Source organism: Danio rerio, chromosome 24, assembly GCF_052040795.2.
Source record: "Danio rerio strain M-AB ecotype USA chromosome 24, GRCz13ab, whole genome shotgun sequence".
NCBI lineage: Eukaryota > Metazoa > Chordata > Actinopteri > Cypriniformes > Danionidae > Danio > Danio rerio.
The window spans coordinates 24073501-24099497 of NC_141044.1; the positions used below are offsets into that span (position 1 = coordinate 24073501).

Sequence of the window (25997 nt, forward strand, 5' to 3'; positions counted from 1 at the left end):
TTCAATTGTATTATTATGTAATACTTGTGCAATCAATACAGGTTTATTGTTATTTATTTTTTCCTTTATTTGAATAATTGCTATGTATGCTGTTTGCATCTTTATTCAAAGGTTAAACTCAGTGATACACTTTGCGTTTACATATAGCCTGCGTTTGCTGTCATATCAACACAAATGGATGTAATAACGTTAACAAATGTGAGGGTTTTATATAATGAAGATTCAATCGCGCCAGCTCCGGCCGCAGCGCATAACATACTCGCGGCGTCGCAGGCTGATTCCGGCTCGCATGCGGTAGCGCCAGCTCGCTCGGCCGCCGCATCTGGCTCAATTGACTCGGGCTGGAATCGCGCAGTGAGTCCAGGCATCCGGAGTATGTCCAGCAGAGGTAGTCTGAGGGGTAAGTCTACTGGCCCGAGTGTATTTTGCTATCTGGGTGGCTAGGCGTGTATCAGCAAACTAATAAAGCCCGAAAAAAAGTCCTGACCTTAGCGAATAAACAGTGTTCCACCAGGATCATGTATGTCAGAAACTGTAGTTTACTGCTGAACTCATTTTGTCATGGTAAAATAACACAGAAATCGAAAAATAACGCTTCAGTCTCCTCCCGAAGCTCAGACGCGCTGCTTTGAGAAACTGTCAATCACAGCTGTCAATCACGATGGCACGCCCAGCATTAAATTACTGCTAAAAACAAACTGTTTACAAAAATGAAGATCTGCACCTATTTCAGCACAATAACCAGTGCCTTAATCGACCAGAACTATCTTTCGAGACATTTTATTGCAAGTGTAATAAATTTTTTTATTTGGGCTCAAGTCTCCTTCATTAACACGGAGGAGGCGGGCTTTATGACTTGTACTGCAGCCAGCCCCCAGGGGGCGATCTAACGGCCGAGACCTTCACTCAAACGCAGGCTTGCGGCACACTTGGTTTAAATGCACCCAAATACATAGCTTACATTCACTGAAAAATGGATAAACATATTCATTTTTAAAATGGGGTTTACTCAATTATGCTGAGCACTGTATGATGTCAAAACAAATCTCTATTTTGGATGCAATTAATCATGATTAATCTTTTCCCAGGACTTATTTATATGCAGGAACAGTGTTCAAGGTGACTGTGTGTGTATGCTGCTCAAGTTATTGAGTGATTTCCAACATAAACATAAAAATAATCATCTATTCTTTCTGCTTGGATGAGCTGCTATTAAAGTAAAACCAAAGCATCAACAGGAGTCCCGGACTGCTTTATGACAACACATGGCCTCTGTGACAGTAGCATGTCCTTCCAAAAATAAACCTGGCCTAGAGAATCTAGAATGTCATAAAGCTCGAAATAAAAATGTAATCTGGCTCTACCTCTTCATTTCTGACTTGTAAAACTCACAGAATAACTCACCAGATGACCTCAACCGCTCTCTCTGCCAACCACACCAGCTGAAAACCACAATTTGTACTTATTTTACGCTTATATAAAGTGTCAGAGCAACACGACATAACATCACCAAAATGATTTCCAAGGTGAGGCCGTAATTTTTCTCCAGTGCTCAACAACTCTATTAAACTCTCCAAAGGACATGAGACACATTTGTTACCTGTGGAAGTTCAGGGTCCAGCACCTGTTATCATTTAATCAAAATTAATGTCCTGAAAACTTACAGCAGGGTACAGATAAATCGATTTGCTCCAGAGAAAGTCGAGAGATGAATGATGGATTGAGAGAAGGTCATTTCTTCCTCTTTGACCTATTCAGCAGCACCTTAGCAGCATAACAGACAGTAATGACCTTTACCTCAAAAGTACCCTAACCTTCCTGACCGGAAACAAAACGACATGAAAAAGTTTGACAAGCAAACTGGAACAGCACTTCTGTTAAAGTGCGCACTCTGTGGATTCACAGCATGATCAAGCAAGGTTGTATATCATTTTACTTAAAATGCCTGGTTTCAGGTGCAATTTCACTGTGAAAAATAATTTTACTTAATTTAGCAGACTTCAATTTAGGATTTTCAATTGAATCTGAATCTACAAAGAGCTCTATAGTTGTGACTTAAGCTAGTTCTAACCTACTCTATACAAAGCAGGCTTTTAAATTGTGAAAATAGCATGTCGCTAGCATGTTACAACATTTACTAGAATTCATAATCTAAAAAAAAAATAATAGCAACACTTATTGAACAACTCTTATTTATCCAGCGCAAAGGGCAAAGCTGTATATCAGTCCAAATATTAGTTCCAAAGCAAAATCGAGTGATTTTAATTAGAATTAAAGAGATTTTGCATTGAACAAGAGATGACAGTTTCGTTTGAAAAGGTGACTAGCGTTAGTTTTGACTTTACATTGCTACAATGTTGAATAGACCTCAAATTGATAAAATTCTCGTGCCTTTAAATATATTGCTAGCTTATTTTGACATACTGTTACCGTTTCACGTTGCTAACATTTATAGCACGTTTTAACATCAGATTTTTAACACATTGCTTGCTTGTTTTGACATATTAACCTGTTTTTAGTTGCTAACATTACTAGCATGTTTTAACGTCAGAATTAACACATTGCTAGCTTGTTTTGACATTGTTAGCCTGTTTCAAATTGCTAACATTTCTAGCACGTTTTAACATCAGAATTGTAACACATCGCGAGCCTGTTTTGACATATTTTTAGCCTGTTTCAAGTTGCTAACATTTCTAGTAAGTTTTAATATCAGAATTTTAACATATTGCTAGCTTGTTTTGACATTGTTAGTATAGGAGAATTTTTCTGAGAAAACTTATAGAAATACATATATTCAAGTGATGCAGAAGAGACATACAGACATGCAGGGTCTTATAATTGAGGGCCTTACGGTTGAAGCACAGCAGGTCATGTGCATGCAGACAGAGCGTATGCAATACATTTAGACACATGTATGTATTGACCAAGACAAAAACAACCCACACTAAAATAGCATACATAAAGAGAATCATTTAGAAAGTATGGAAACAACATGATCATATGCAAACACAGGATTGTAAGCACATGCTATATGACCTTTAAGATATTTAAAAACAGAAAAACATACAGCTATTAATTAACAAGCTAGGATCCTATTGGAGCCGAAAATGGGGTGATATTACATCATATCTCATGATACCTATGGATAAGAAACTGTATATAAACTGTGGTATTTTGGACATTGGGAGGGAGAGAGTTCGAATGACTAACTCTGCTGTAACAATAAACTGTTTCAACTTACAGTTGTTTCTGCCCAATTATGCTCCTTTCTGCAGACGAGCAATGTTTTTGAAGTGTTTCAGTCAGGTTTTAGGGCTCATCACAGTACAGAAAGAAACCGCATTAGTGAAAATAACCAATGATCTACTCTTAGCTGCTGACCAAGGGTGCATCTCGCTGTTAGTTTTACTCGAACTTAGTGCGGCATTTGACACCATTGACCACAATATCCTCATAAATCGCTTAAATTCTACAGGTGTCTAGGGACAGGCTCTACAATGGTTTAAGTCAAACTTAGCTGACCATTACCAGTTTGTGAATATTAATGGACAGCCTTCACAAGTCAGCCTAGTAAAGTATGGGGTGCCTCAAGGATCAGTTTTAGGCTATTTGCTGTTTACAATAACAACAAACATGCTACCCCTGAGAGACATTATTAGAAGACATGGGATCAGGTTGATAACACTAAATTGTATATTTCAACTAAACCTGATGAGATGTCTGAACTGTCTAAACTAACTGAGTGTATTAAAGATGTTAAAGACTGGATGACCAACAATTTTCTTCTCTTAAGCCCTGACAAAACAGAAATATTACTTGTTGGGCCTAAATCCTGTACACAGCAGATCTCACAACTCAACCTGCAATTAGAGGGATACAGAGTTAGCGTAAGCTCTACAATAAAAGATCTGGGTGTCATATTAGACAGCAATTTAACTTTTGAAAATCATATATCCCATGTCACAAATACTGCCTTCTTTTATCTGAGAAATATTGCTAAGTTACGAAGCATGCTATCAATCTCAAGATGCAGAAAAGCTAGGCCATGCTTTTATGACTTCAAGGCTGGATTACTGTAATGCTCTGTTTGCTGGCTGCCCAGCATCCTCTATTTATAAACTTAAACTAGTACAAAATGCAGCTGCCAGAGTTCTTACCAGGTCAAGAAAATATGATCATATCACCCCAATTTTATTCTTGTTACAATTGCTGCATGTTAATCTAGCTCCTGTTTATCTAACCAACCTTCTGTCTCGCTACAATTCAACTTGCTCTTTAAGATCTCAAAACTCAGGGCTTCTGGTAGTACCTAGAATAGCAAAGTCGAGTAAAGGAGGTCGAGCCTTTTCAATTATGGCTCCTAAAATCTGGAACAGCCTTCCTGATAACGTCCGAGGCTCAGACACACTCTCGCAGTTCAAAACTAGACTAAAAACCTGTTTAGTAAAGCATACGCTTGTGATATGATACATGAAAGTGCTCCACACAGGTTTCTTCATCTCGTTTATATACACTATGAACAGCAGCTACGCTAATTATTCTCTTCATTCTCTATTTCCACCTGGGGATACTCATCCCGAGGCTTTCAGACCACGCAGCGCCACTGATTCGATCCAAGACCACAACAAGATGATCACAAGGTTTCCATATCCTGGACCAGGCTGTATCCTGAGCAGCTGCTGTGGTGGTCATGGAGGAGTGAAGAGCATGTGGCTAATTCCTGTGACGCTCCAGGGGCTGACGAGTCTTCGCTAAGGTCCAGCTTTCAGCCTCTGGCACTTAGACTGCAGCTCTGCACAAGACAATGGCCAGTGGAGAAATGGTTGTGCCCATCTGAGCCTGGTTCTCTCAAGGTTTTTTTCTTCACTTTTGCCAATTGGTGAAGTTTTTTCCTTGTCGTTGTCGCCACTAGCTTGCATGGTTCGGGATCTGTAAAGCTGCGCATCGATGGATTTGTTTTTCAGTGTTTGAACTCTCAGTAGTGATTATTAAAACACACTGAACTGAGCCAAACTGAACTGAACTTAAACTTTGAAAACTGAACTACACTGTTCCAATTTACTATGATCTTTTATGTGAGGCTGCTTTGACACAATCTACACTTTAAAAGCGCTTTACAAAAAAGGTGAATTGAATCAAATTAAAATGCAATATATCTCTGCAATCTGCAATTGCGCTAATATGACCACATTATTTTTACATCTCTATATAAAATTAATCTCTGGCTCATTCCCACTAGTGTCATGCAAACATGACCCTGTTGTTCTCCATTGATGTTTAAAATGATTTTTACTGTTAATAGTAATATTAGTGTAATATTAGCGTAGTGTTTGTGTGGTCACCTAATGTTTTTTGGTTTGTTTTCTTGGTGCAAAATAAGATATCCTAATATCCTAATAATATTTTTTTGTCCAATTATTTTTACTTTCTGAATAGATAGTATGTGTTAGCCACTAGTTATAGCAAAATAAAGTGATATTTTCATAATAACTGTACATTTGCTGCACCTACAGTATAATAGGTTTCCTGCTGAATCAGTGCTTTAATGGATTTCTTAACAGACACTTTCTAATTCAGAAGGACTAGAGAAGAAAGGCCCTTTCCCTCATCCTCTCTCATAAAATTCAGTGAACTCTAAGTAAAGTGAGGTGCTATGGGATCATTCATCATAAAATCCCAATGCTAAGGTGCTCTGACCTCTTTAATAATTGAATCGGACTCTTGAATATACGTACTGTATAGAACTTAATTTCCTTTGACACCGCTCCTAATAAAATATGCAGGACAAGACTGACTTAAACAACACATGCAGTGAAGGGAGAGGGAAGTTTCTTTGTGATTTAGAATAACTGAATTTGCTCTGCATCATCAATTTAACAAATATATGTAACATCACAGGCCTTCATATATCATTCAAGAAACAAGGCATGTGGAGAGGCAGAAAAAAGGATTTGCACTTAACTGAGCCGTTAGGAGGACTGAAAGGTCAAGTTCCCCCACAAGAATAACCCTTCAGTTTTACTTCATCCGTAGCCGCTTCTGAAGTAAATCTGACAAGCAGCACAAGTGACATTCAACTTAAATAAAAATTCATACTTACAGCAAAGAGAAAGATTATATATAGAGCAGTAATCTATTCCTACACCTCATCAGATCACTTGAAAAATCAAGTAGAAGCACTGGGAAATTCAAATTACATATGATCTGGAAGCTGTAAGAGAGCAATAGCAAAAAGGGCAACTTTTTGCAGATAAATTACATCTGTGTTAACAAAGCAATAAAGAATCTTTCTCAATCAGACAGTAAATCTAAAAAGAAATCGTCTATTTGAGAAACCAAACACAAAGTCATTTCAAACACTCCTGCTATACTAAATAGGTCGCAAAAATTATATGGAAAAAGATCATTAAAAAATATATCAAAAGGTACAAGACTACAGGGAGGAGGCTAAAAGTCCATTTCAATGTTTTTTTTTTTTTTTTTAAAAAGACCAATTACACAAAGTATAAAAGCTGGCTGTCAACTTCATGATTAATAGAAGAGACTGGAGCTAGTTGCCGCACTTCATACTCCAGCGAATACTTCTCTATTATTGAAAGTTAATATCAAAGTTTTCCACAGTTATTGATAAAAAACATTTGCCAAATTGACTTTTGTCTCAAAATCTCAAAGTGACAGAGATGAAGCCCTTGTGACAAGTGAAAGCTGGTTTGGGTTAAAAGTGAAGTCTACATCAAGAGCATTCCACTAGCAGAGGAAAGTCGTCCAACTTTTTTTTTTAATGATCTCTCCAGGCTCTTCGGGGAAAGTAATTGGCTAAAACATGGGGAGGAACCCACCTGCTGGGAGACGGTGGCACTGGAGCTTTTAAATGCAAATGCAACTTGTTATCGCTCATATCCCAGCACACTTATGCACCAAGACTGTACCACATACTTAGTGGCTATCAGAAATCTGAAAATGTTTAAGTTAGTTTACTCAAAAATGAAAAGTATGATACTAATTACTCACCCTTGTGCCTTTCCAAACCCTAAAGATTAAATTAATTTAGATTAAGCAGAAAAGAAAATGAATTAATGAAAAATATGAGAGATATCTGTAACCCTCCATTGACAGGAAAAGTCATGAGAAGTTTATAGTCCAGAAAAAAAAACATTAAAAAAATGTGACTTCAGTGGTTCAACTGTATACAAAGCTCCAAGAACAGCATGGAGGATGAGGGAGCTCTCGAATTTGGTCTAAAATATCTTTCTCAGTCTCAGGGGATTGGTACGACATGAAGGTGAGTAATTAATAGGGGTTGTTCCGATACCAATACTAGTATCGGAAATACTCACAGATACTGCAAAAACTCTGGCATCATTATCAGCGAGTATTTGAAACCATAAAATACAATACATCTTTTAAATTAGAATTATGTAAGCTTTAAAGGTGCGGGGTGAAAGTTTGACTCCTAGCGGTTGAACTAGGTATTGCACTCTTGGTTCAAAGTACACGCAAGCACAAATTGCGAGATTGAACACATAAACAGGAGTGTGTCTGACAAACGAGCCTATAGGCTGATTTAAACCGTGTTCTAAATAAAGTAACAGCACGCGATACAAGGAATATTTTCCATATTAAAACGTTTTTGTCCTAACCAACACCTGAAATTTCTATTTTGGTAACGGCTTCTATTTCTTGCAGCTGAACAACAAGATAAACTGACAATGATCACATCAGGTACACCTCCTGGGCTTTATTCAGTGTTAAAGGCTAATAATGTGAGTTTAAATGCCATTTTACATGACATTTAGGCCCAATCCCCATTTTACCCCTTAGCCCTTCCCCTTACCCCACGTTTTGTGCGTTCCTGTGAAAGAGTAGGAGTGTCCCAATTCTCTGATCTCATATGAAGTAAGAGATTGCGATGAAATATGAAGACGTGTACAGGTGTTGCAGTGCTGTCCCATTTCTTAGGGGTGAATTTTGAAGCCTTTCCCCTTCACACTCTGTTTTAAGGGCCATGGGGAAGGGGTAGGGGTACGAAAATAGAATTGGGATTGGGCCTTATTGTCATATACTGAAAACAGCAGCAGATTTACCTAAGATCTTGAAAATAAAATAAACCTTTTGAAATTTAACTTTAGAGCTGTGACTCAGCGAAAGGTATTCAGCGTGTACATTTATCAATGTTAAAGAGGTTTAATATGCAATAATTAGATTATAAACTTTACTATTTCATTGAAGTGCAGTAAGTGTACTATTATGTGCTTCTGAATGACTGTATTTACATTTCTGTCATGTTTTGTCTAGTGCAGTGGTTCTCAAACTTTTATCATCAAGTACCACCTTAGAAAAAAATTGTCTCTCCAAGTACCACCAAAATGAGTAGTATTGAAATACAGTAGCGTAGTAGGCCCAGTAAAGCAGCTACAACTCTGCACAGTTAAAAAAACGTGGCAGATTACTTCAGATATATAGGCTATATGTCATATATGGCATATTATACACATAATTTTAGATAAATTTTTAAATATATGTAGCACGTAGGCCTACATGACATATTTCATTCCTCCGCGTACCACTAGAAGGAAGCCTGCGTACCACTAGTGGTACACGTACCACAGTTTGAGAACCACTGTTCTAGTGCAAACAGCCAAATTTTATTATTACAGCAAATTTCGTCATGTATCGTTTTGTTAGTACATGGTTTTACGATTTAACCTGCTCACCTAATGTTCACGTTCATATATATATGAACTCTGAATCTGCGTCTTATTTTGTGGTCTGCTACCATCCACCAGAGGTCGCATTTCGGTCACGGACGCATACTTTGATATCCTTCCTGACTGAATAAATCAAATATGCTGTTTTCCACCAAGATTACCCGAGGTGCTGAAATATAAGTGGCTAAACTAGCATTGGGCGGGTTAAAGGGACCAAAACAAAAATAGAAATGCTTGCACGTAATGCACATTTTCAAAACAGAATATCTGACTTCAGTATTGTTTTTCAGATAAACATGTTCACTTGGCATGCTTCTTAAATATCTGCAAACATATTATGGCATGTTTTTGCTTTAGAAGAATCAAAACTTACATTCAGCACCTTTAAGAAATGCCTTTGTTAAACAGCAATGTAAACGATTTAATTCCACTTTGCATTGCTTTCCTCTTTGCTTTCCTATTTCTCCAACCTTCTCACATTTGCTCTTTACAACATTCCCCCACACTTCAACTTACTCTTCTACATTTGCTTAAAAGAAAATTACTATTGGTCTTTTTTTCTGCAGTACATCTCTATGCTAGTTGGTACTTGGCCAGATTTTGTATTTTTTTCAATAACTTTCTTACACAGTCTTATAAACTCCTAAGCATTCGCAAGTTGTCAAATTAACATGTGATGATACTTGCTTTTAAATAAACATCTATTAAGCAATAGTTCACTCAGAAATTAAGATGCAGAAGATTATCTCTCCCTCAGGCCATCCAAGATGTAGATGAGGGTTTTTTTTCTTCGTCTGAACAGATTTTTCACTTGCTCAGCAAAGGATCCTCTGTATGTTTGTTTACAACCGCTTGGAGTGTTTTCACTTGTAAACAGTGCTTGATCAGTGAATATTTCTCTCCTGAATCAGTCAAAACAACTTTTTTTCATTGAATAAAAGAATTTTATGACTAGAGGACTCACATTTTAGCTGGAAGCAATGTACTGAAGTTACAAACATTTTAACGATGAATTTGATTCCTAATAACGTTCAGGTTTTTGCTAAAGTTAACTGCTGATAATGATTATAATAATTACTTGTGGATTATTGTTTTTAATCAGGGGTTTTTGTTTTTACTTAAAATTTGTTCCATTGAAAATAATTCTGAAATCTTTCCTATATGGTTGAACTACTTAATCATCATTAAACTATTACAAAAACTGCTAATTAAGTAACAATGAATAAGGCCAGACAGAATCTGCAGATCATTTTTGCTATTTCTGCTTCCCACACATAGACTTTACTTGGGCAGGTCGCCCAGGTATTTTAATGACCACCCCCAAGTATACTCTGACACATTTTTTTACTATTATCATCATCATCCTTTTACACTTCTTTATGTATCCACCCAATATAACCAAACATATGTGAGTGATTAAGTAGTGGAAAATCTCCTCTCCTTTACCAGTTTCATACTGCTGGATTATTTCAATAATCTACACATTTTATTCTTGCAATTATTATCATTTTTAGAGATATTGCTTCTGTCATTTATTTTTTTATTCGCTGGATATTTTATTAATTTAATTATGTTAATATATTACATATTTTATACATCTAAAATGATTTGACAATACTGTATAAAATGTCATGCCAATAAAGCAACATGAACTTGAATGAGAGATGGAGAGAAGCCAATTTGACCTGTCAGTGGGTGCACATGGCTCCTGAATAGCATAAAAGTAAAAAGAGTGGATTTTTTTATTTATTTGAACAGTCTTTTTTTACTTTAACTGGTTGAAAAGCAAAAGTTTACAACAGAAAAAAAAAAAAATAATGTTAAAAATCTAATTATGTTTTGTTTGTCGCATTGTTATTAATTTTAGTGCTTCCACCGCAAGTATACTTCAAACTTGTGGTAAGCACTGAGATATACATAAACAAAGTAAACAAAATACATCTACTAAAAGACAAACTGTATTGTACATATGCAAGTCTTTTAAACATCTGCATATTAATCAAAAACTGTACTGAAATAAATATCAAACAGAATAAATGTATATTTACACACATTAACATAAGCAAATAGACGAAATTTTCTGCATGTGCAGATTCCGTGCGGCCCACCAATTTTTTTTTATATGTTTTGTAAATTTATATAAATTATTTTGTTTGTTTTAGTGTTTATTTTGATTAAAAGATTTTACTCCCTAAACAACACCAACAATACTAGCTCTTGCTATACCCATAAACTTGATTAGTACTTCTAAACATAGACAAACCTGTACATTCATTCATTTTATTTTTAGCTTAGTCCCTTTATTAATCAGGGCTCGACACAACGGAATGAACCGCCAACTTATCAAGAATATGTTTTACACAGCAGATGCCCTTCCAGCTAAAACCCAGTACTGGGAAATATCAATACACACTCATTCTCACACACACATTCACACACACACACACACACACACATTCTCACACACACACACACACACATTCACTCACACTCACACAGTTATATTCACCTATAGTGCATATCTTTACACTGTGGGGAAAGGCGGAGCACCCTAGGAGGAAACCCACATGAACATGGAGAACATGCAAACTCCACAGAGAAATGCCAACTGGCTCAGCCAGGACTCGAACCAGCGACCTTCTTGCTGTAAGGCAACCACGGACCCACCGTGTGGCCCCATATAGTTTTATAAATAAAAAACTTTAGGCAGTAAAATGTGAACAAAAGGTTTACAGGCACTGTGATGTGCATTTATTGTAAAGTTTAAAAAGAATGAATAGGAATGTGAAAATTAAAAAAAAAAAAGGTTTGCACATTTGCTTAAGGTAAAAAAAAAACATTAAAAACACATGAAATAAAAGGATGTAACATAACTGCTTGATTGATTATAAACAATAATAATCAAGTAAAATAATAAATAATAACATTATAGAACACCATCACAGTGAAAAATGAACTAGATATGAATGCAGCATTTCCCAATAACTCGTCAGAAACGTGTGCCGAGCAAAACAGCAGGTAGTCATTTCTCAAGGCTTTAGAAAAGAATTCGAGCAAGTGCTGCACTTTAAAAAAGGTAATTTTCTGCTGTTATTAATGCTCCTTCTAAAAGAAATTGTTCATTTGATGGCACAGACGGCAAATTTAAAATCCATAAATGAACCCAGAGAGGAGTCATGGAAATCTTAAAAGCTTTTGCAGTGTCACTCAAATTAGCACTTCTTTTTTTTGTCAGATATTCTGCATGGCAAGAACACAGACGTCAGAATCTATCTTTACATTCATGAAAGCACAAACTCAGAAAGATTAGTCTGACGTAGGTGTTCTTTCTATTTTCATGCCCTCAATCATTTCAATCACCTTGTCTGCGATGAAGAACTGTGTTTTTAAAGTCCTGCAGACGGTCGCTGGTTATTGCGTCCCGCAGCGCTTTGAAGAAGCCGAGGTAATGTGCCATGTTGTGCAGCATGAGTAAAACACCGGCGAGTAGCTCGTTGGTCACCAGTAAATGATGGACATATGCTCTCATGTGCTTCTGACAGCAGTAGCAAACGCAGCCCTCCACAAGCGGCCGGAAATCATCACGATATCTGAAAGTCAGAAAGGACATAAGGGGATTTGTTTTCACAACAGGTTTGCTGGATGTTGGAGGGAATTAAAATGTATGGACTTTTTGATGCAAATTCTAGAAATAATTCAAGGACAAATTTGCAATAAAATGCAACAAAAGAAAAAAATGCAAACAATCAATCAATAAAATTAGAAAAAAAAGAATGCCAGGTTTTAAAAGAGAAACAATTGCTACAACATGATAAAACTGATAAACATTATTTTATATAGCAGATATGCCCAAACTAGGGCCCGCAAGCCAAAGTTGGCCCATAGTAACCTTTGATTTGGCTCACTGTACCTGAGAAGAGAGTGAGAATCATGCAAAAGAGTTGGAGCGAATGCCTTTAACAGAGATGGTAACTTATAATTTGATGTAACTTATTTTTTTTGTTTTATAGCTGAGCCACAAAAAAAGTACACTGAAATTAATTGTTTTAACTACATATTACTAAATAAATCAGATTTCTTTAAATATAAATAGTCACATGACAAATCAAAGCAAATACAAGTGCAACTTGACAAATGTAACTATTCTGTTATAAATGTGATATATTTAAATCATTATAAAACTAAAAGATATATTATTATTTTTTATATATCAAATAAATCAAGAAATTACCCATGGAAACTTTAATGTAATAGAGTTTGCTATATTTAACTTCAGCTCATCACACTCAATCAAGTTTGGTTTGTGGCCCTTCATAAGAAAAGGTTTGGACACTCAAGGTAGCTAGCGTCTTTAAAAGTAGCATCTCAGATTGCTTTACATACACATTAAAAGCATAGCAGAGAAATATACATAATAGGGCTGCCCGATATTGGAAAAATCTGACAGTGAGATATTTTGTTTTGCCGCAATATACATTGCTATATGAATATAATTTCACCAGATGATTTGACAAGCTCTATTTGGAAAGATTTCCTTAATTTAGATCGACTGGGATGATCAGTCTGTCTTTTTCTATGTGGTGCATCTGCATAAATTATAATAAATTACAAGCAAGATAAATTATTAAATAAATAAATAAATAGTGCTTTATTGTTTTCTGGAAAGTCTAACAGTATTCAAGTACAGAAACTGAAGAATAAAAATGTAAAATAACATGGTCGCTATTGTATAAATAAATAAAGCAACTAATATTTAATAACATCTTTATTTTCAACCTTAAATAAAGTATTACAATTAAAGTAATTAAGTATTTAAGTATTATTACTTGTCTATAAACAATTAAATTGCCTAGGACTTCAATACATTACAGATGTGCTCACAGATTACAAACCTAACAGATCCCTCAGATCATTAGGATCAAGTAAATTAGAAATTCTGAGAGTTAAGACAACGCAGGGTGAATTGGCCTTCAGCTACAGCGCCCCCTGCTGCTGGAATCAGTTCCAGATATGATCAAGCAGATGTGCTCCAACACTAGGCACATTCAAATCAAGACTGAAAACACATCTGTTTAGCTGTGCCTTTACTGACTGAGCACTGCACTACGTCCAACAGATCACACTATTATGTCTTTTTCTTATTTTTAATTCTTTTAAAATTTAACACATTTTAATCTGTTTTTAATAACTTTTATTCTTTGTTGTTTTTATTTTCTTGTACGCGTTTCTTTTAATTCTTGTTTTTGTGCTATATAAATAAACTTGTCTTGCCTTAATAAATCATTTAAACCCGTGATGTGACTATTTCAGATACAGAAACTGCAAAATCGATGCTCAAATTATATTTTGTTCAGCCCTAATAGATACAAGGATACATGCACTAAAAAAAATAATAAATAAACAAGGAAATATTTGAAATCACATTAAAAAAAAAAAAAACCTATGAAACCTACCCTAAAAAAGAAATGATAGGTCTAGAAGGTAAAATAAAAGATCCTAAGTAATTTTGTCTGTTAATGACATTGATTTTACGCCAGGTTATTGAAATGTTTAAAAACTTAACTAATTTTTTGTAAAAAGCAAATTGTAAAAATAAGTTAAAAGCAGAAATCTGCAATGCTAAATAAAAATAAAAATAAATATGTACACAAAAATAAAGCCAATATTATTATAAACTGACTGAATAAATAAAATAAAATCAAAATAATTTGAAATTTAAAAAAATGCATTCAAAAACAAACAAATACATATGCAAAAGAAAATTACTGAAATAACTTCAATAAAATATAATAAATAAGAAATTAATAAAAAATAAAAAAGGAAGAAATAATATTTATTTGGGTTTTAAAAGGAGATATAGCTTCAAAGCATGTTATAAGGAAAATCATTTTTATAATGTGTTTTTTTACATGAGTATTTTTACATTAGTAAAATCTGGGTCTAAAAACTGAAAATTAAGCTGAAATATAAATCAAAAAGTCCTGAAGTCCCCTTTCTATTGTGCGTATTGATGAGATGTGATACCAAAGTTACCTAAAACTGTATTGAATACGGTTTCTATATTCCTGTAAGGCTTGAAGCTTACACTGCTATTCTGAACCAATAATCGGAAACAGGAAGCAGTTGAAGGATGGGGTGTTTAAATCAATCATTTATCTCCATTGTATTTAATCTAACTCCATTACAGTTTTTATCATGATTGATAAAGAATCTCAATGCCTTAAAGCAGGCAAAGTTATTTATTAAGTTACTTGTTATTTTCTGGAATGTCCCATTAATCCTTCATTAGCATAGAAGGAATAGCATATAATATTGTCTCAGCTTATATTACTATCATACCACTTCTTATATGGAATAACAACAAAAGGAAAATACCAATAACATAACAAACAGAAATACTTCATCTCAAATACAGTTTAGTTGTTTTTTCAATATCCAGTAAAACAGCGTGTTATCCTATCCTCTGGTTGTCATCTACATGAGATTTAAGACACTGGATGTTGGGGGTTGGAAATCCTTTAGTTTAATATCCTACATCGCTCCTTTGACCGCTAATCTGATCCGACTCTAGTGATAGAGCCAATGTTATGGAAATGAGCTCAAAAGTGAGTATGAATTACTGCCATATTGCATTTATTTACTCTCATATCCAAGTTGAGGTGACTGAGATCATGAAAGAAAGCATTAGATGTGCATGAAAGCATTGGTGGCTTCATCTGATATGATCTTATGCGTTTGAGGCGTGAAAGGGCACGTCCTTGGCCCCTTTTACATACACATACCTTTTGTCTTTGAGATTGATTTCAAAAGGCGTCATATTTTCCACATCTTCATTTGCACTCGGCTTTTTGACTTCAGGTGTTTCTCCATTGCATTCCAACACTGTTTCAAATATACACAAAAACACACACACACACACACACACACGATTGAACATTTATCACAAGGCAAATTAAATGGCATACACATTTCATGACTGGATCAAAGTGGGTGTTTTTTATGTCTTGTGTGTGCATGTCAATAAAACGTGCCATTTTCATGTAACCGAGTGAAAATATTGATATTGTACAGCAGATTTAATGTACAAATATTAAGTGGACTTTTATATGTGTGCGGGGTGTTGCTTATATCATTATTTTAGCATTACCAAGTAGCTATTATAATTGTATTATGTAGTTTGGATCATTTTTACATAAATTAAAATAAAACTAACATAAAAACCTATTGGAGCTAACATTAACAATGAAACTTTTATTTAAAAAATGTTTATTAACAAAGATTAATGAATGGAAAAAAGATCAGGTGCCTTGCCTATGCAAGTTTTAGGAACAACTAATAATAATTTGACTTCTAGTTGATCATTTGGTATCAGAAGTGGCTAATATGAAAGGCAAAGGCCTCTAGATTACGCTTATTTTACCAAAATGAAATATAACCATACCTTGATTTTTAATTATTTAATTAGACAGTAAGGTCTGACTTTGCTTAGACAAAAGTCTTGTCACTTAACAAAAATAATGTGCAGTATAGAAAATAAAGTGATGGTGCAGTGGAAAAAGAATGAATATTGTGTACGACTCCCATGAGCTTGGAGGACTGCATCCATAAATCTCTGCAATGATTCAAATATCTTATTAATAAAGTCATCTGAAATGGCTAAGAAAGCGTTATTGCAGGACTCCCAGAGTTCATCAAGTTTCTTTGGATTCATCTTCAATGCCTCCTCCATCATACACCAGACATGCTTAATAATGTTAAAGTCTGGGAACTGGGCTGGCCAATCCTGAAGCACCTTGACCTTTTTTGCTTTCAGGAACTTTGATGTGGAGGCTGGAGTATAAGAAGGAGTGCTATCCTGCTGAAGCATTTGCCCTCTCCTGTGGTTCATAATGTAATGGGTAGCACAAATGCCTTAATAGCTCAGGCTGTTGATGTTGCCATCCACTCTGCAAATCTCTCACACGTCCCCATACTGAATGTAACCCCAAACCATGATTTTTCCTTTACCAAACTTGACTGATTTCTATGAGAATCTTGCGTCCATGCTGATTCCAATAGGTCTGAAGATGCAGTTCAACATTCAAAATCTACCTTCTGCCACTTTTCCAAATTATCAATTAGAAGTGAAATTATTATTTATTGCTCTTGCAACTGACATCAATGGCAAGATTTTTTTCAGGTGGTGTATTCAGTCAAATGAAAATGAAAAAACATTTCCTTGGCAACTACCAACATTTTTCAATGCAAATTTGAGTTTGATTTTATTTTAGGTTAAAAAAATCTGAGAAAAGTCTTAGATGTATGGTTTAGTTAACTATAACTTTGCTGGTCTGTACATCTCAAACCACTTACCAGTAGTCATGTGAATACAAGATAAACATATAACAAAAGTACAATATAAATATATTTTTGAGTATATAAGGAAAAAAGAGAGCACAGTGTAGATTTAGAGTGCTGTAGAGCAGGTGTGAAAGAGAACAGGAGTAGTGAGTGGATTAAAACTCATGACCCGCAGTGACAAAAGGTGACGGATTGGGGCGAGTGTATGGCCCGACTCCCACTGGAGCTCTCTAATTGGCTGAGGATTCATATCTTTCTTACCCGATTCTCCAAGTCCCTGTCCTGAACTCTATTACCATCCTAACACATCGATTAGCTTCCTCTTAGAACAGCATGCTGCACACCAAACAGCCCCAATCAATTATTTATGCCCCATAGTGAATTTTTAATGCGTCTTCATGTGATCTAGATACTCACTGGATATACAGCAGGACGGCTATTCTTACAGGATATGCTTTTGAAAAGTAGAAAGCAACACCAGATTGTGTGAAACCATAATGAGGTTTGACTTGATGTGTGCTCCTGCTGACCGTGAAGACAAGAGACGGATTCCCAAGGCTCTGGTATGTTTGAAACAAGGTAATTATTTAATCCAACTGGGGCCTGAACAAACACGCTCTCTACAAATGTTGTTCTTTAAACTCAAACTTAATTATCCAAAAGCACATGCTGAGGATAAAAAACTATCCCACATGTGGCTCATTGTTCCTGCTGGCACTGAACTGGCAGCTGACACTTTTAAAATGACTTTATACAGGCATTTTATTGTGCTAAGCAGCTCTTTTGTGTCACAAGAACAATCTGATACAGGCTTCGCCTAAAATGAAAGGTTCAGTGTTAAAAAAAATTCTATTATGCCAGTTTCACACATACGAGAGAAAAAAATATGTAACTATGGCAACGACTAAACTTGAAAATATGGTAAATATTCTTCAAATGAATTTTGATCGATATATAGCCAAGTCTTAGGTTTTTATTTTTATTTTCTTAAAAACAGAATGGTTTAACCCTGTATTTTCTGCTTTTTGAACAGCAAGAGAAATATAATTGTTGTCAACTGAACCACAGAACTTAAGTGTACTTTAGTGTGCTGCGAAAGAAAAATGTAATTAACAGATGCCTATACCTTTTAATTTAGGGATGTTTTAATACACTATAGGACAAAAGTCCCAGTTGTAAGAGCAACAAATAATATCTTGACTTCTAATTGATCATTTGAAAAAGTGGCAGAAGGTAGATTTTTCCGATGAATCATCCTTTGAACTGCATCCCAATCATCACAAATACTGCAGAAGACCTATTAGAACCTACATGAATCCAAGATTCTCTCAGAAATCAGTCAAGTTTGATAAGGAAAAATCATGGTTTGGGGTTACATTCAGTATGGGGGCGTGCGAGAGATCTGCAAAGGGGATGGCAACATCAACAGCCTGAGGTATCAAGACATTTGTGCTGCGGATCACATTACAAACCACAGGAGAGGGCAAATTCATCAGCAGGATAGCACTCCTTTTCATACCTCAGGCTCCACATCAAAGTTCCTGAAAGTAAAAAAAGTCAAGGTGCTCCAGGATTGGCCAGCCCAGTCACCACAAATTAACATTATTGAGCATGTCTGAGGTAAGATGGAGGATGAACTCTGAGAGTCCTGCAAGAACACTTATTTTGCCATTCCAGATAAAAAAAAATTTTCCACAGCACTATGACTTTATATTCTATACTGTACATTATTTCTGTTGGGTGACAAGACTTTTGTCTCAGCAAAGTCAGACCTTACTATCCTAATTAAATAATTAAAAATCAAGGCATGATTATATAATCTTGAGGTCTTTGCCTTTCATATAAGCCCCTTTTGATGCCAAATGATCATCTAGAAGTCAAGTTATTATTTATTGTTCCTAAAACTTGGATAGGGGACAAGACTTTTGTCAGCTAGTGCAGTGTTTCTCAACTGGTGGGTCCCATTTTTGGGTCGCGGGAACATTTTCAGAGAGTGTTAAAAAAAAAAAGTTACATTTTTTACTTATTTTGCGTATATCGGACTTTTATTTTGAAATGCGTGCGCGACAACCCTACCGTTTGACATGTGAAGTTTCATTTAATTATTGTAACAAATATGTCAAGCACAAGTACGACCCCGAATATGTAAAGTATGGACATATATTGACGACGAAAAAGATTTATAGCTTCAGTGTCATATGTAGTGAGGTGCTCTCATAAGAGAGCATGAAACCTTCTAAATTAAAACAACATTTAGAAACCAGAAAACATGTTTTATTAACAGTTTATTATTAACAGTATTTGTCGTTTTTACTTTGTAATATTTCTATAATTTGATACATTTTGTTAAATGAAAGCAATAAAATAGTGTTTATTTGTAAGTCTTGGTGAATTTCTTATGACGTATCCGTCACTACTTGTTTATGTTAATAAATAAATACAAATTAAGTTTAATTCCTAAAATTCTATTATAGTTCCTAAAAGTTTGGGTCGTGGCTTGATGACCATGTAAAAATGTGGCTCCCATGGCCAAACCAGTTGAGAACTGCTGAGCTAGTGTATATAGCAACATGGAAAGTTTATTTTTCCTCTGACATCTTTTCATGTTGAAAAGTTTACAAAAGCAACTATTATTCATATTTTAGTAGCTTAAAACAATATATTGCCTGGGGTATAAAAGTAAATGTGTTCTAAAGTTTAGAAACGTATGTGTAAGGAATGTGATACTGAACCAATTTGTTCTGCAATTGTGAAAAAATAAAATTATTGTTATTCCAAAGGCCTAATAATTCTGCCTTCCTTTTTTAAAGGAAAATCACCAATAGAATCCCAACGAACAAACATCCTTACATGCTTCTGAAACTGCAATGAATCTGCAGTTTGGAAGCTCAAACCACTAAGCAGCTTTTAAGTCCACTAATCGGAGAAAATACCCACAAAAATAAAAGAAATTTTTCACCAAAAGAAGAAATAAATAAACATCTTGAATGGTGGTGAATAAATGATTTTAAAAAAATTATACTGAAAATGAACACTTTAAACATGTAATATCTTTTCAATAATGCAACTAAGGACTTCTTCACACCTGTAGAGGCTGATGTACCTGCCGTCTCCGGGTCAGGATCAATAGTGTAGTTGAATGAAAGGGCACAGCCTCGCTCCGTCACCTGGAAGGGGAAAAAGCTCTCGAACAGGTCGACTCCAGCTTCAACACAGCTAATGACCTCATCAGGACGGCCCACTCCCAGCACCAGTCTGACATAGACAGCAAAAACTCAACATCAGTGCACTGAATGTCCTGCTTTAAAAGAGTTCTTTTAAGGTTTAAATGCACTACATCAGTAAAATGTAATCCTTATATGCCTTAAAGGGAGTTATTATTAATTAAAGGTTAAATATAAAGGTTAATTAAAGGTCATAGTCATCTCTGCATGTTAAGCTGAGATAGAAAAAAAATATTTAAACACTGAATGAACGTCATACTGTAAATGAAACTGGTGCTTTGGAAATTTTTTTTCTTTGCCCTATTGGTTTTGGGAGTAGTGTTCTCCACCTCTGAAAGACAAATTATTGTGAACCTCAGTGATAAATCAAAGCCAGGCTCAGCCCAGGGTAAATCAATAAGAACTAATACAAAGACCAGCACATCTGCAGTTTTTTTTTTCTGCAGGTCCCCACACTAAGGTTCAATGGAGATCTAAAAACCCATTTCAAACACATTGACAAACTCATGCACTAAAACATAGATTGTTGTTGAGGTCACCCTTAAAGTTTGGATAGTTTAGCAAACAAACAAAGTAAGCAGCAAATAGCAAAAAGACAATTACACAGTTTAAAAGAGTGAGGTCAGTAAAATGTTTAATGCTTTTGAAAGCCCTGTGTTCACTAGGGTTGCATTTATTAGATTAAAACATAATTATAATGTTATTACAGTTTAAAATATCTTTATTCTACTTGAAAGCCCAGACCGGCACACTACTACCACCACCACCACCACATTTTAATAATTGTTTCACGTTCTTTTTCTGAAATGCGATGTGACTTTTAAGCCACATATGATAGGACACTCCTTACAAACAGTTCAACTTTTGTCTCAATTGACCGAGTATTTTCCCAAAAAGTTTTGGAGATCATCGTGATGTTTTCTGGCAAAAATTAGATAAGCCTGTATGTTCTTTTTGCTCTGCAGTGGTTTTCATCTAGGAACTCTGCCATGCATATCATTTTTGCCCAGTTTCTCTTATGGTGGAGTCATGAACACTGACATTAACTGAGGCATGCGAGGCCTGCAGACCATTAGATGTTGCTTTGGGGGATCTTTTGTGGTCTCTTGGATGAGTTGTAGCTGCCCTTTTGGGGTGATTTTGGCTACCCGGTCACTCCTGGGAAGGTAATTTGCCATTTCATGTTTTTGTCATTTGTAGATAATGGCTCTTCCTGTAGTTCACTGCGGTCCCAAAGTTTTATAATAGGCTTTATTACATTCTCCACAATGGTAGATGTCATATATATATATATATATATATATATATATATATATATATATATATATATATATATATATATATATATATATATATTATTTCTTATTTGTTTTTGAATTTTTTTTGGATTTTGACATGATGTCTAGCTTTTGAGGATCTTTTGGTCTACTTCACTTTGTCAGACAGGTCTTATGCAAGTCATTTCTTGATTGTGAATAGGTGTGGCTGCAATCAGGCCTGGGTGTGGCCAGAGAAATTGAACTCAGGTGTGATGAACCAGTGTTATGTTTTAATAGAGGGCAAACTTTTTCACACGGGGCTATGAAGTTTTGGATTTTGTTTTCATTATTAATAAAAACCTTCATATAAAAACTGCATTGTGTGTTTACTTGTGTTACCTTTGACCAATATTTAAATGAGTTTGATGATCAGAAACATTAAAGTGTGAAAAACAGGCAAAAAATGAATAAATCAGTAAGGGGGCAAATACTTTTTCACAGCACTGTATATCTAAATTAAACTACAATGGAAGTTCATGTGCACATATAAGAGTATGAAAACACATCACTGTCCATAAATACTGCAGCAGAGAAACACAGAAACATCGTGTCCTGTTCTAAACCTACTGTAAATTATGTATCCTGTCCTCCAGCCTGACTGCCTCACAACCTTCTCCAGCTCCAGTTATTTGTGACCGGAGATGCACCCAAGGGAAATGTCGATTTCTAACAAGAGTATAAAGCCTGGTGGGGAACAGCCCTCTTAAGACCCCACTGGGCCCCAAGGACACTTCCAGATTCACACTGCTTCACTTCTAGCCTTTGTCTTGCTGTCTCTGTTTGATTCTGTAACCTCTCAATCAATCTCCACCAGAGAGAAATCGATCATTACACCACCAGGACCTTAAGCTCAAGCTTTCTACTGAAACCTTTCAAAGCTCACCACTTCCAGCTCTCCAAATGGCATGAGTTGCTTGTTAGGGGCTCCTGATGGGATGGAGTGTTGCTATGGTTGCTGAGAACTGAGGTGCATAATCAGAGAGTAATAGAATGAGAAACATCTACAGTAACCACTAAATCTCCAACTCAGCCTGTGAGGTGGGCGTTTAAAGCAGTCATTAACTGCCATTTTGGTTATTTTGAACTGTTCTCTGAGACTTATGACGTCAATGTTTTTTATTTAAATCACAAAACATCATAACTTTAAAGTAATAATCTATTTCTATCCTGAGCACACTTAAAATAATTGTGGTAGATTGTAGACTGGGGTCAACCAAACTTGTTCCTGAGGGCCGGTGCCCTGCAGAGTTTAGCTCCAACCCTAATCAAATAAAACTGAACAAGCTAATCAAGGTCTTACCAGGTATACTAGAAACATCCAGGCAAGTGTGGTGACGCAAACTAAAGCTAAACTCTGTAGGGACACCTGCCCTCCAGGACTGGTGTGATTTAAAACAGGAAAAAAAAGCTACATGGTAAGTGCTTTATAGTAAACGCTGTAGGCATCGTTCCCTACAAATCCAATATTTGCAGAGGATCATCTTTCTTTCTGAAAATCCAGTGTAGATTTGTTCCTTGTTTTCTAAACTAAGGTGAGGTAAAATAAGCAAACAAAGGTACACACTCTTACTGAAGTGAGGCAGAAACTCATTAAAAATTAAGTCATCCATTTATTCCTAATGTTCAGATCATAAATAAGGAACTTATTGACATCTTGTTTTTCAGAGCCAATTTCATCATTTGATTTCTTTATAGATGTGCATTTGCTTACATCTGTTTTTTGCCTGTGTGGATCTTTGGGCAAAGCTTAACAGGCAGTGGTCAATTTACTTCTGTGGAGGTGGAGTTTAACCACACTATTACATAAAGTGTCACATTTCACAATCTGTCATTTTGGCAATATGAGTTCTGAAATATATGCACTGTAAAAAAGTAATGCTGCCTTAATTTTTTAAGTTGAATCAAATTAACTATTCTAGCCATGTAAACTTAAATTAAAGTGATTAAAATGTTAAGGTAAACTTTGCATAATTAAAAAGATTTGGCTGAAACCCGATTAACTTAACCTGATTAACTTACTTTAATAAGTTAAAATAACAGAAAAATATTTGTTGTCTTATTACATTTTTTACAGTGTAGGAGGTCTTACAGTATAATACAATGACATGTCAAAAGTCTATGGAACCCCAGGAAGGGACATAGTGGAGGAGAAAAGAATTGGCTGGGTGAAAAAAAAAATAATGGGTGAAAGAAAAAAATGGGTGGGAGGAAAATATATATTTCTAAGTTTTTGCGTTCTCTCGCAAAGATGTTTTGCGTTCTCTCGCAAAACTGTTTCTCCACAAACACTTCCTGTTCACTTCACTCACGTAAACCCTCCCGTTTTTGCTGAAATTCTCTCATATTTTACCATTCTACCCCACTTTCTTTACATTACTGTGCGCTGATCGTCGCCTTTCACTTTGCAACCTCTGAACCAGTGAATGCATGTATAAGCGCTGACTGACAGACGCGCTCCATACAACAAACTGATCCCAGATCAGCGTCTGTACGCTCCATTTAAAGGGACACTTCTGTTATCAAACAAGTGAGCAGCAAATGAATCTCATGTTTTGTTTAGTTTGATAACAGAGGTGTCTCTGTAAGAATGCACAGATCTATAATGAAAGCAGTCCATTACTATAGAAACTGTTTGTGCTCATTTAAGAAAAAGTAAGCTGTTTAAAACAAAACATGCAGGATGTTTCATATTATTAGTGTATTTGTCTGTTTAAACATACAACCGCTCCCCTGTAAATGGCGTGTACAGACGCTGATCTGGGATCAGTTTATTGTATAGAGCGCGTCTGTCAGTCAGCGCTTATACATGCATTCACTGGTTCAGAGGTAGCATATGAAAGTCGACGATCGACGCACAGTAATGTAAAGAAAGTGGGGTAGAATGGTAAAATACGGGAGAATTTCAGCAAAAACGGGAGGGTTTACGTGAGTGCAGTGAACAGGAAGTGTTTGTGGAGAAACAGTTTTGCGAGAGAACGCAAAACATCTTTGCGAGGGAACGCCAAACATCTTTGCGAGGGAACGCCAAACATCTTTGCGAGATAACGCAAAACTTTGCGAGGGAACACAAAACATCTTTGCGAGGGAACGCAAAAACTTAGAAATATATATTTTCCTAACACCCATTTTTTTCTTTCACCCATTATTTTTTTTCACCCAGCCAATTTTTTTCTCCTCCACTACGTCCCTTCCGGAGTTCCGTAAAAGTCAAACGAACAAAAAACATGTCAAAAGAACAAGGAAATTGATGTTCTTGAGTTTAAAATCTCTTTAAATCAACTTTGTCTTACCTGGGTTTTTCCTGAGGAAGCTCTGCAGAAGTTTCTTGAATCAGCTGAGCTCTCACATCCTGGTCCATGGCAGAAGAATGAAATCCATCCAGGACAAATCCACCCACAGGACGCTTAGCAGTCTCCCGTGCTGAGCGGAGCCTCTCTTCCAAAATATCTCCACCTTCCACAACCCCAAATATCTCAGCATGTTTTAATTCCTGGAGGACAAAAACAGTGTCTGCAAATGTTTTTTGAAAATGTACATGCTGTGCATTCTTTTCAAGATGCATTATTTTGTTGATCTGATCACTAGTGGACTATGCAAAATATAGGCGTAAATGGGATAGTATAAAAAGTTTTTCAGCTTGTCCACTTTTGACCACTTCCAGACGTGGTCAAAAATGCATTCTGTCAGACTGCATTTGTGGTGTAGACAGTGGTGTAAAGTAACTAATTACAAATACTCAAATTACTGTAATTATTTACTTTTTCTCAGGAGTTGTAATTTACTGAGTAGTTTTAAAAATGTGTACTCCTACTCTTACTTGAGTACATTTTTAGTGCTGTATCTGTACTTTCACTACTTTCCTTCAACCTGCAGTCACTACTTTATTTTTTCTTGTCTATGGGGATTAGAAAAATCAGTCCTGTGATTCCTGTTCAATCAAATCACACATAGAAGGTAAATCGCCTCATAATTGTAAATCTATCTCAAGACATGGGCGATTTATAAATGCAACAAACTGTTTGGAAGCATTAAAAGTGTCCAAGAAGACGTCCAAAATCAATATCAGTATTTGACGAAATAGGATGTTGGTTTAAGATGTTGGCTCAACATTGGATTTTGGTCACTTTCTAACACAACCTTAAACCAAACCAAATATCATCATCATTTAATGTCATTATTAGACATCAAAATAACGTTATCCTCAGACACTGGCTAGACATTGAATTTTGGTCACTTGACATCACAACCTAAATCTAACCCAATATTAACGTCCTATGACATTGTGTGCCTGCTGGGCAATAACTACATGCACTACAGAATGTTACGTTTACACATCCACAAATTACATGTAAACGCATAAGCTTTTCACAGCAAAATACTCACTCACTACTCATGAGTACTTTTAA

At 35.7% G+C, this 25997-nt stretch overlaps 2 protein-coding genes and 1 non-coding gene across 9 annotated transcripts in view; all 3 read right to left on the reverse strand.

Moving 5' to 3' along the window:
• Positions 1–6050, reverse strand: part of LOC137489235 (uncharacterized) — a 53450-nt gene extending 47400 nt beyond the window's left edge. Inside the window, exon 1 of the transcript XR_015524969.1 lies at positions 5963–6050. This is a non-coding gene — a transcript (uncharacterized LOC137489235). The remainder of the gene's footprint in view (positions 1–5962) is intronic.
• Positions 1–25997, reverse strand: part of vipr1b (vasoactive intestinal peptide receptor 1b) — a 738286-nt gene that overhangs the window by 316992 nt on the left and 395297 nt on the right. The gene's annotated exons all lie outside the window — the stretch shown is intronic.
• The window catches only part of qtrt2 (queuine tRNA-ribosyltransferase accessory subunit 2), a 29571-nt gene continuing 15004 nt past the window's right edge, over positions 11431–25997 (reverse strand). Inside the window, 4 exon segments of one of the 3 annotated variants that reach the window (NM_001118896.2) lie at positions 11431–12298; positions 15491–15590; positions 20134–20303; positions 24882–25081. In NM_001118896.2, the coding sequence (NP_001112368.2) occupies positions 12061–12298; positions 15491–15590; positions 20134–20303; positions 24882–25081 (708 nt within the window). In that variant the 3' untranslated portion in view covers positions 11431–12060. 3 annotated transcript variants of the gene reach the window in all.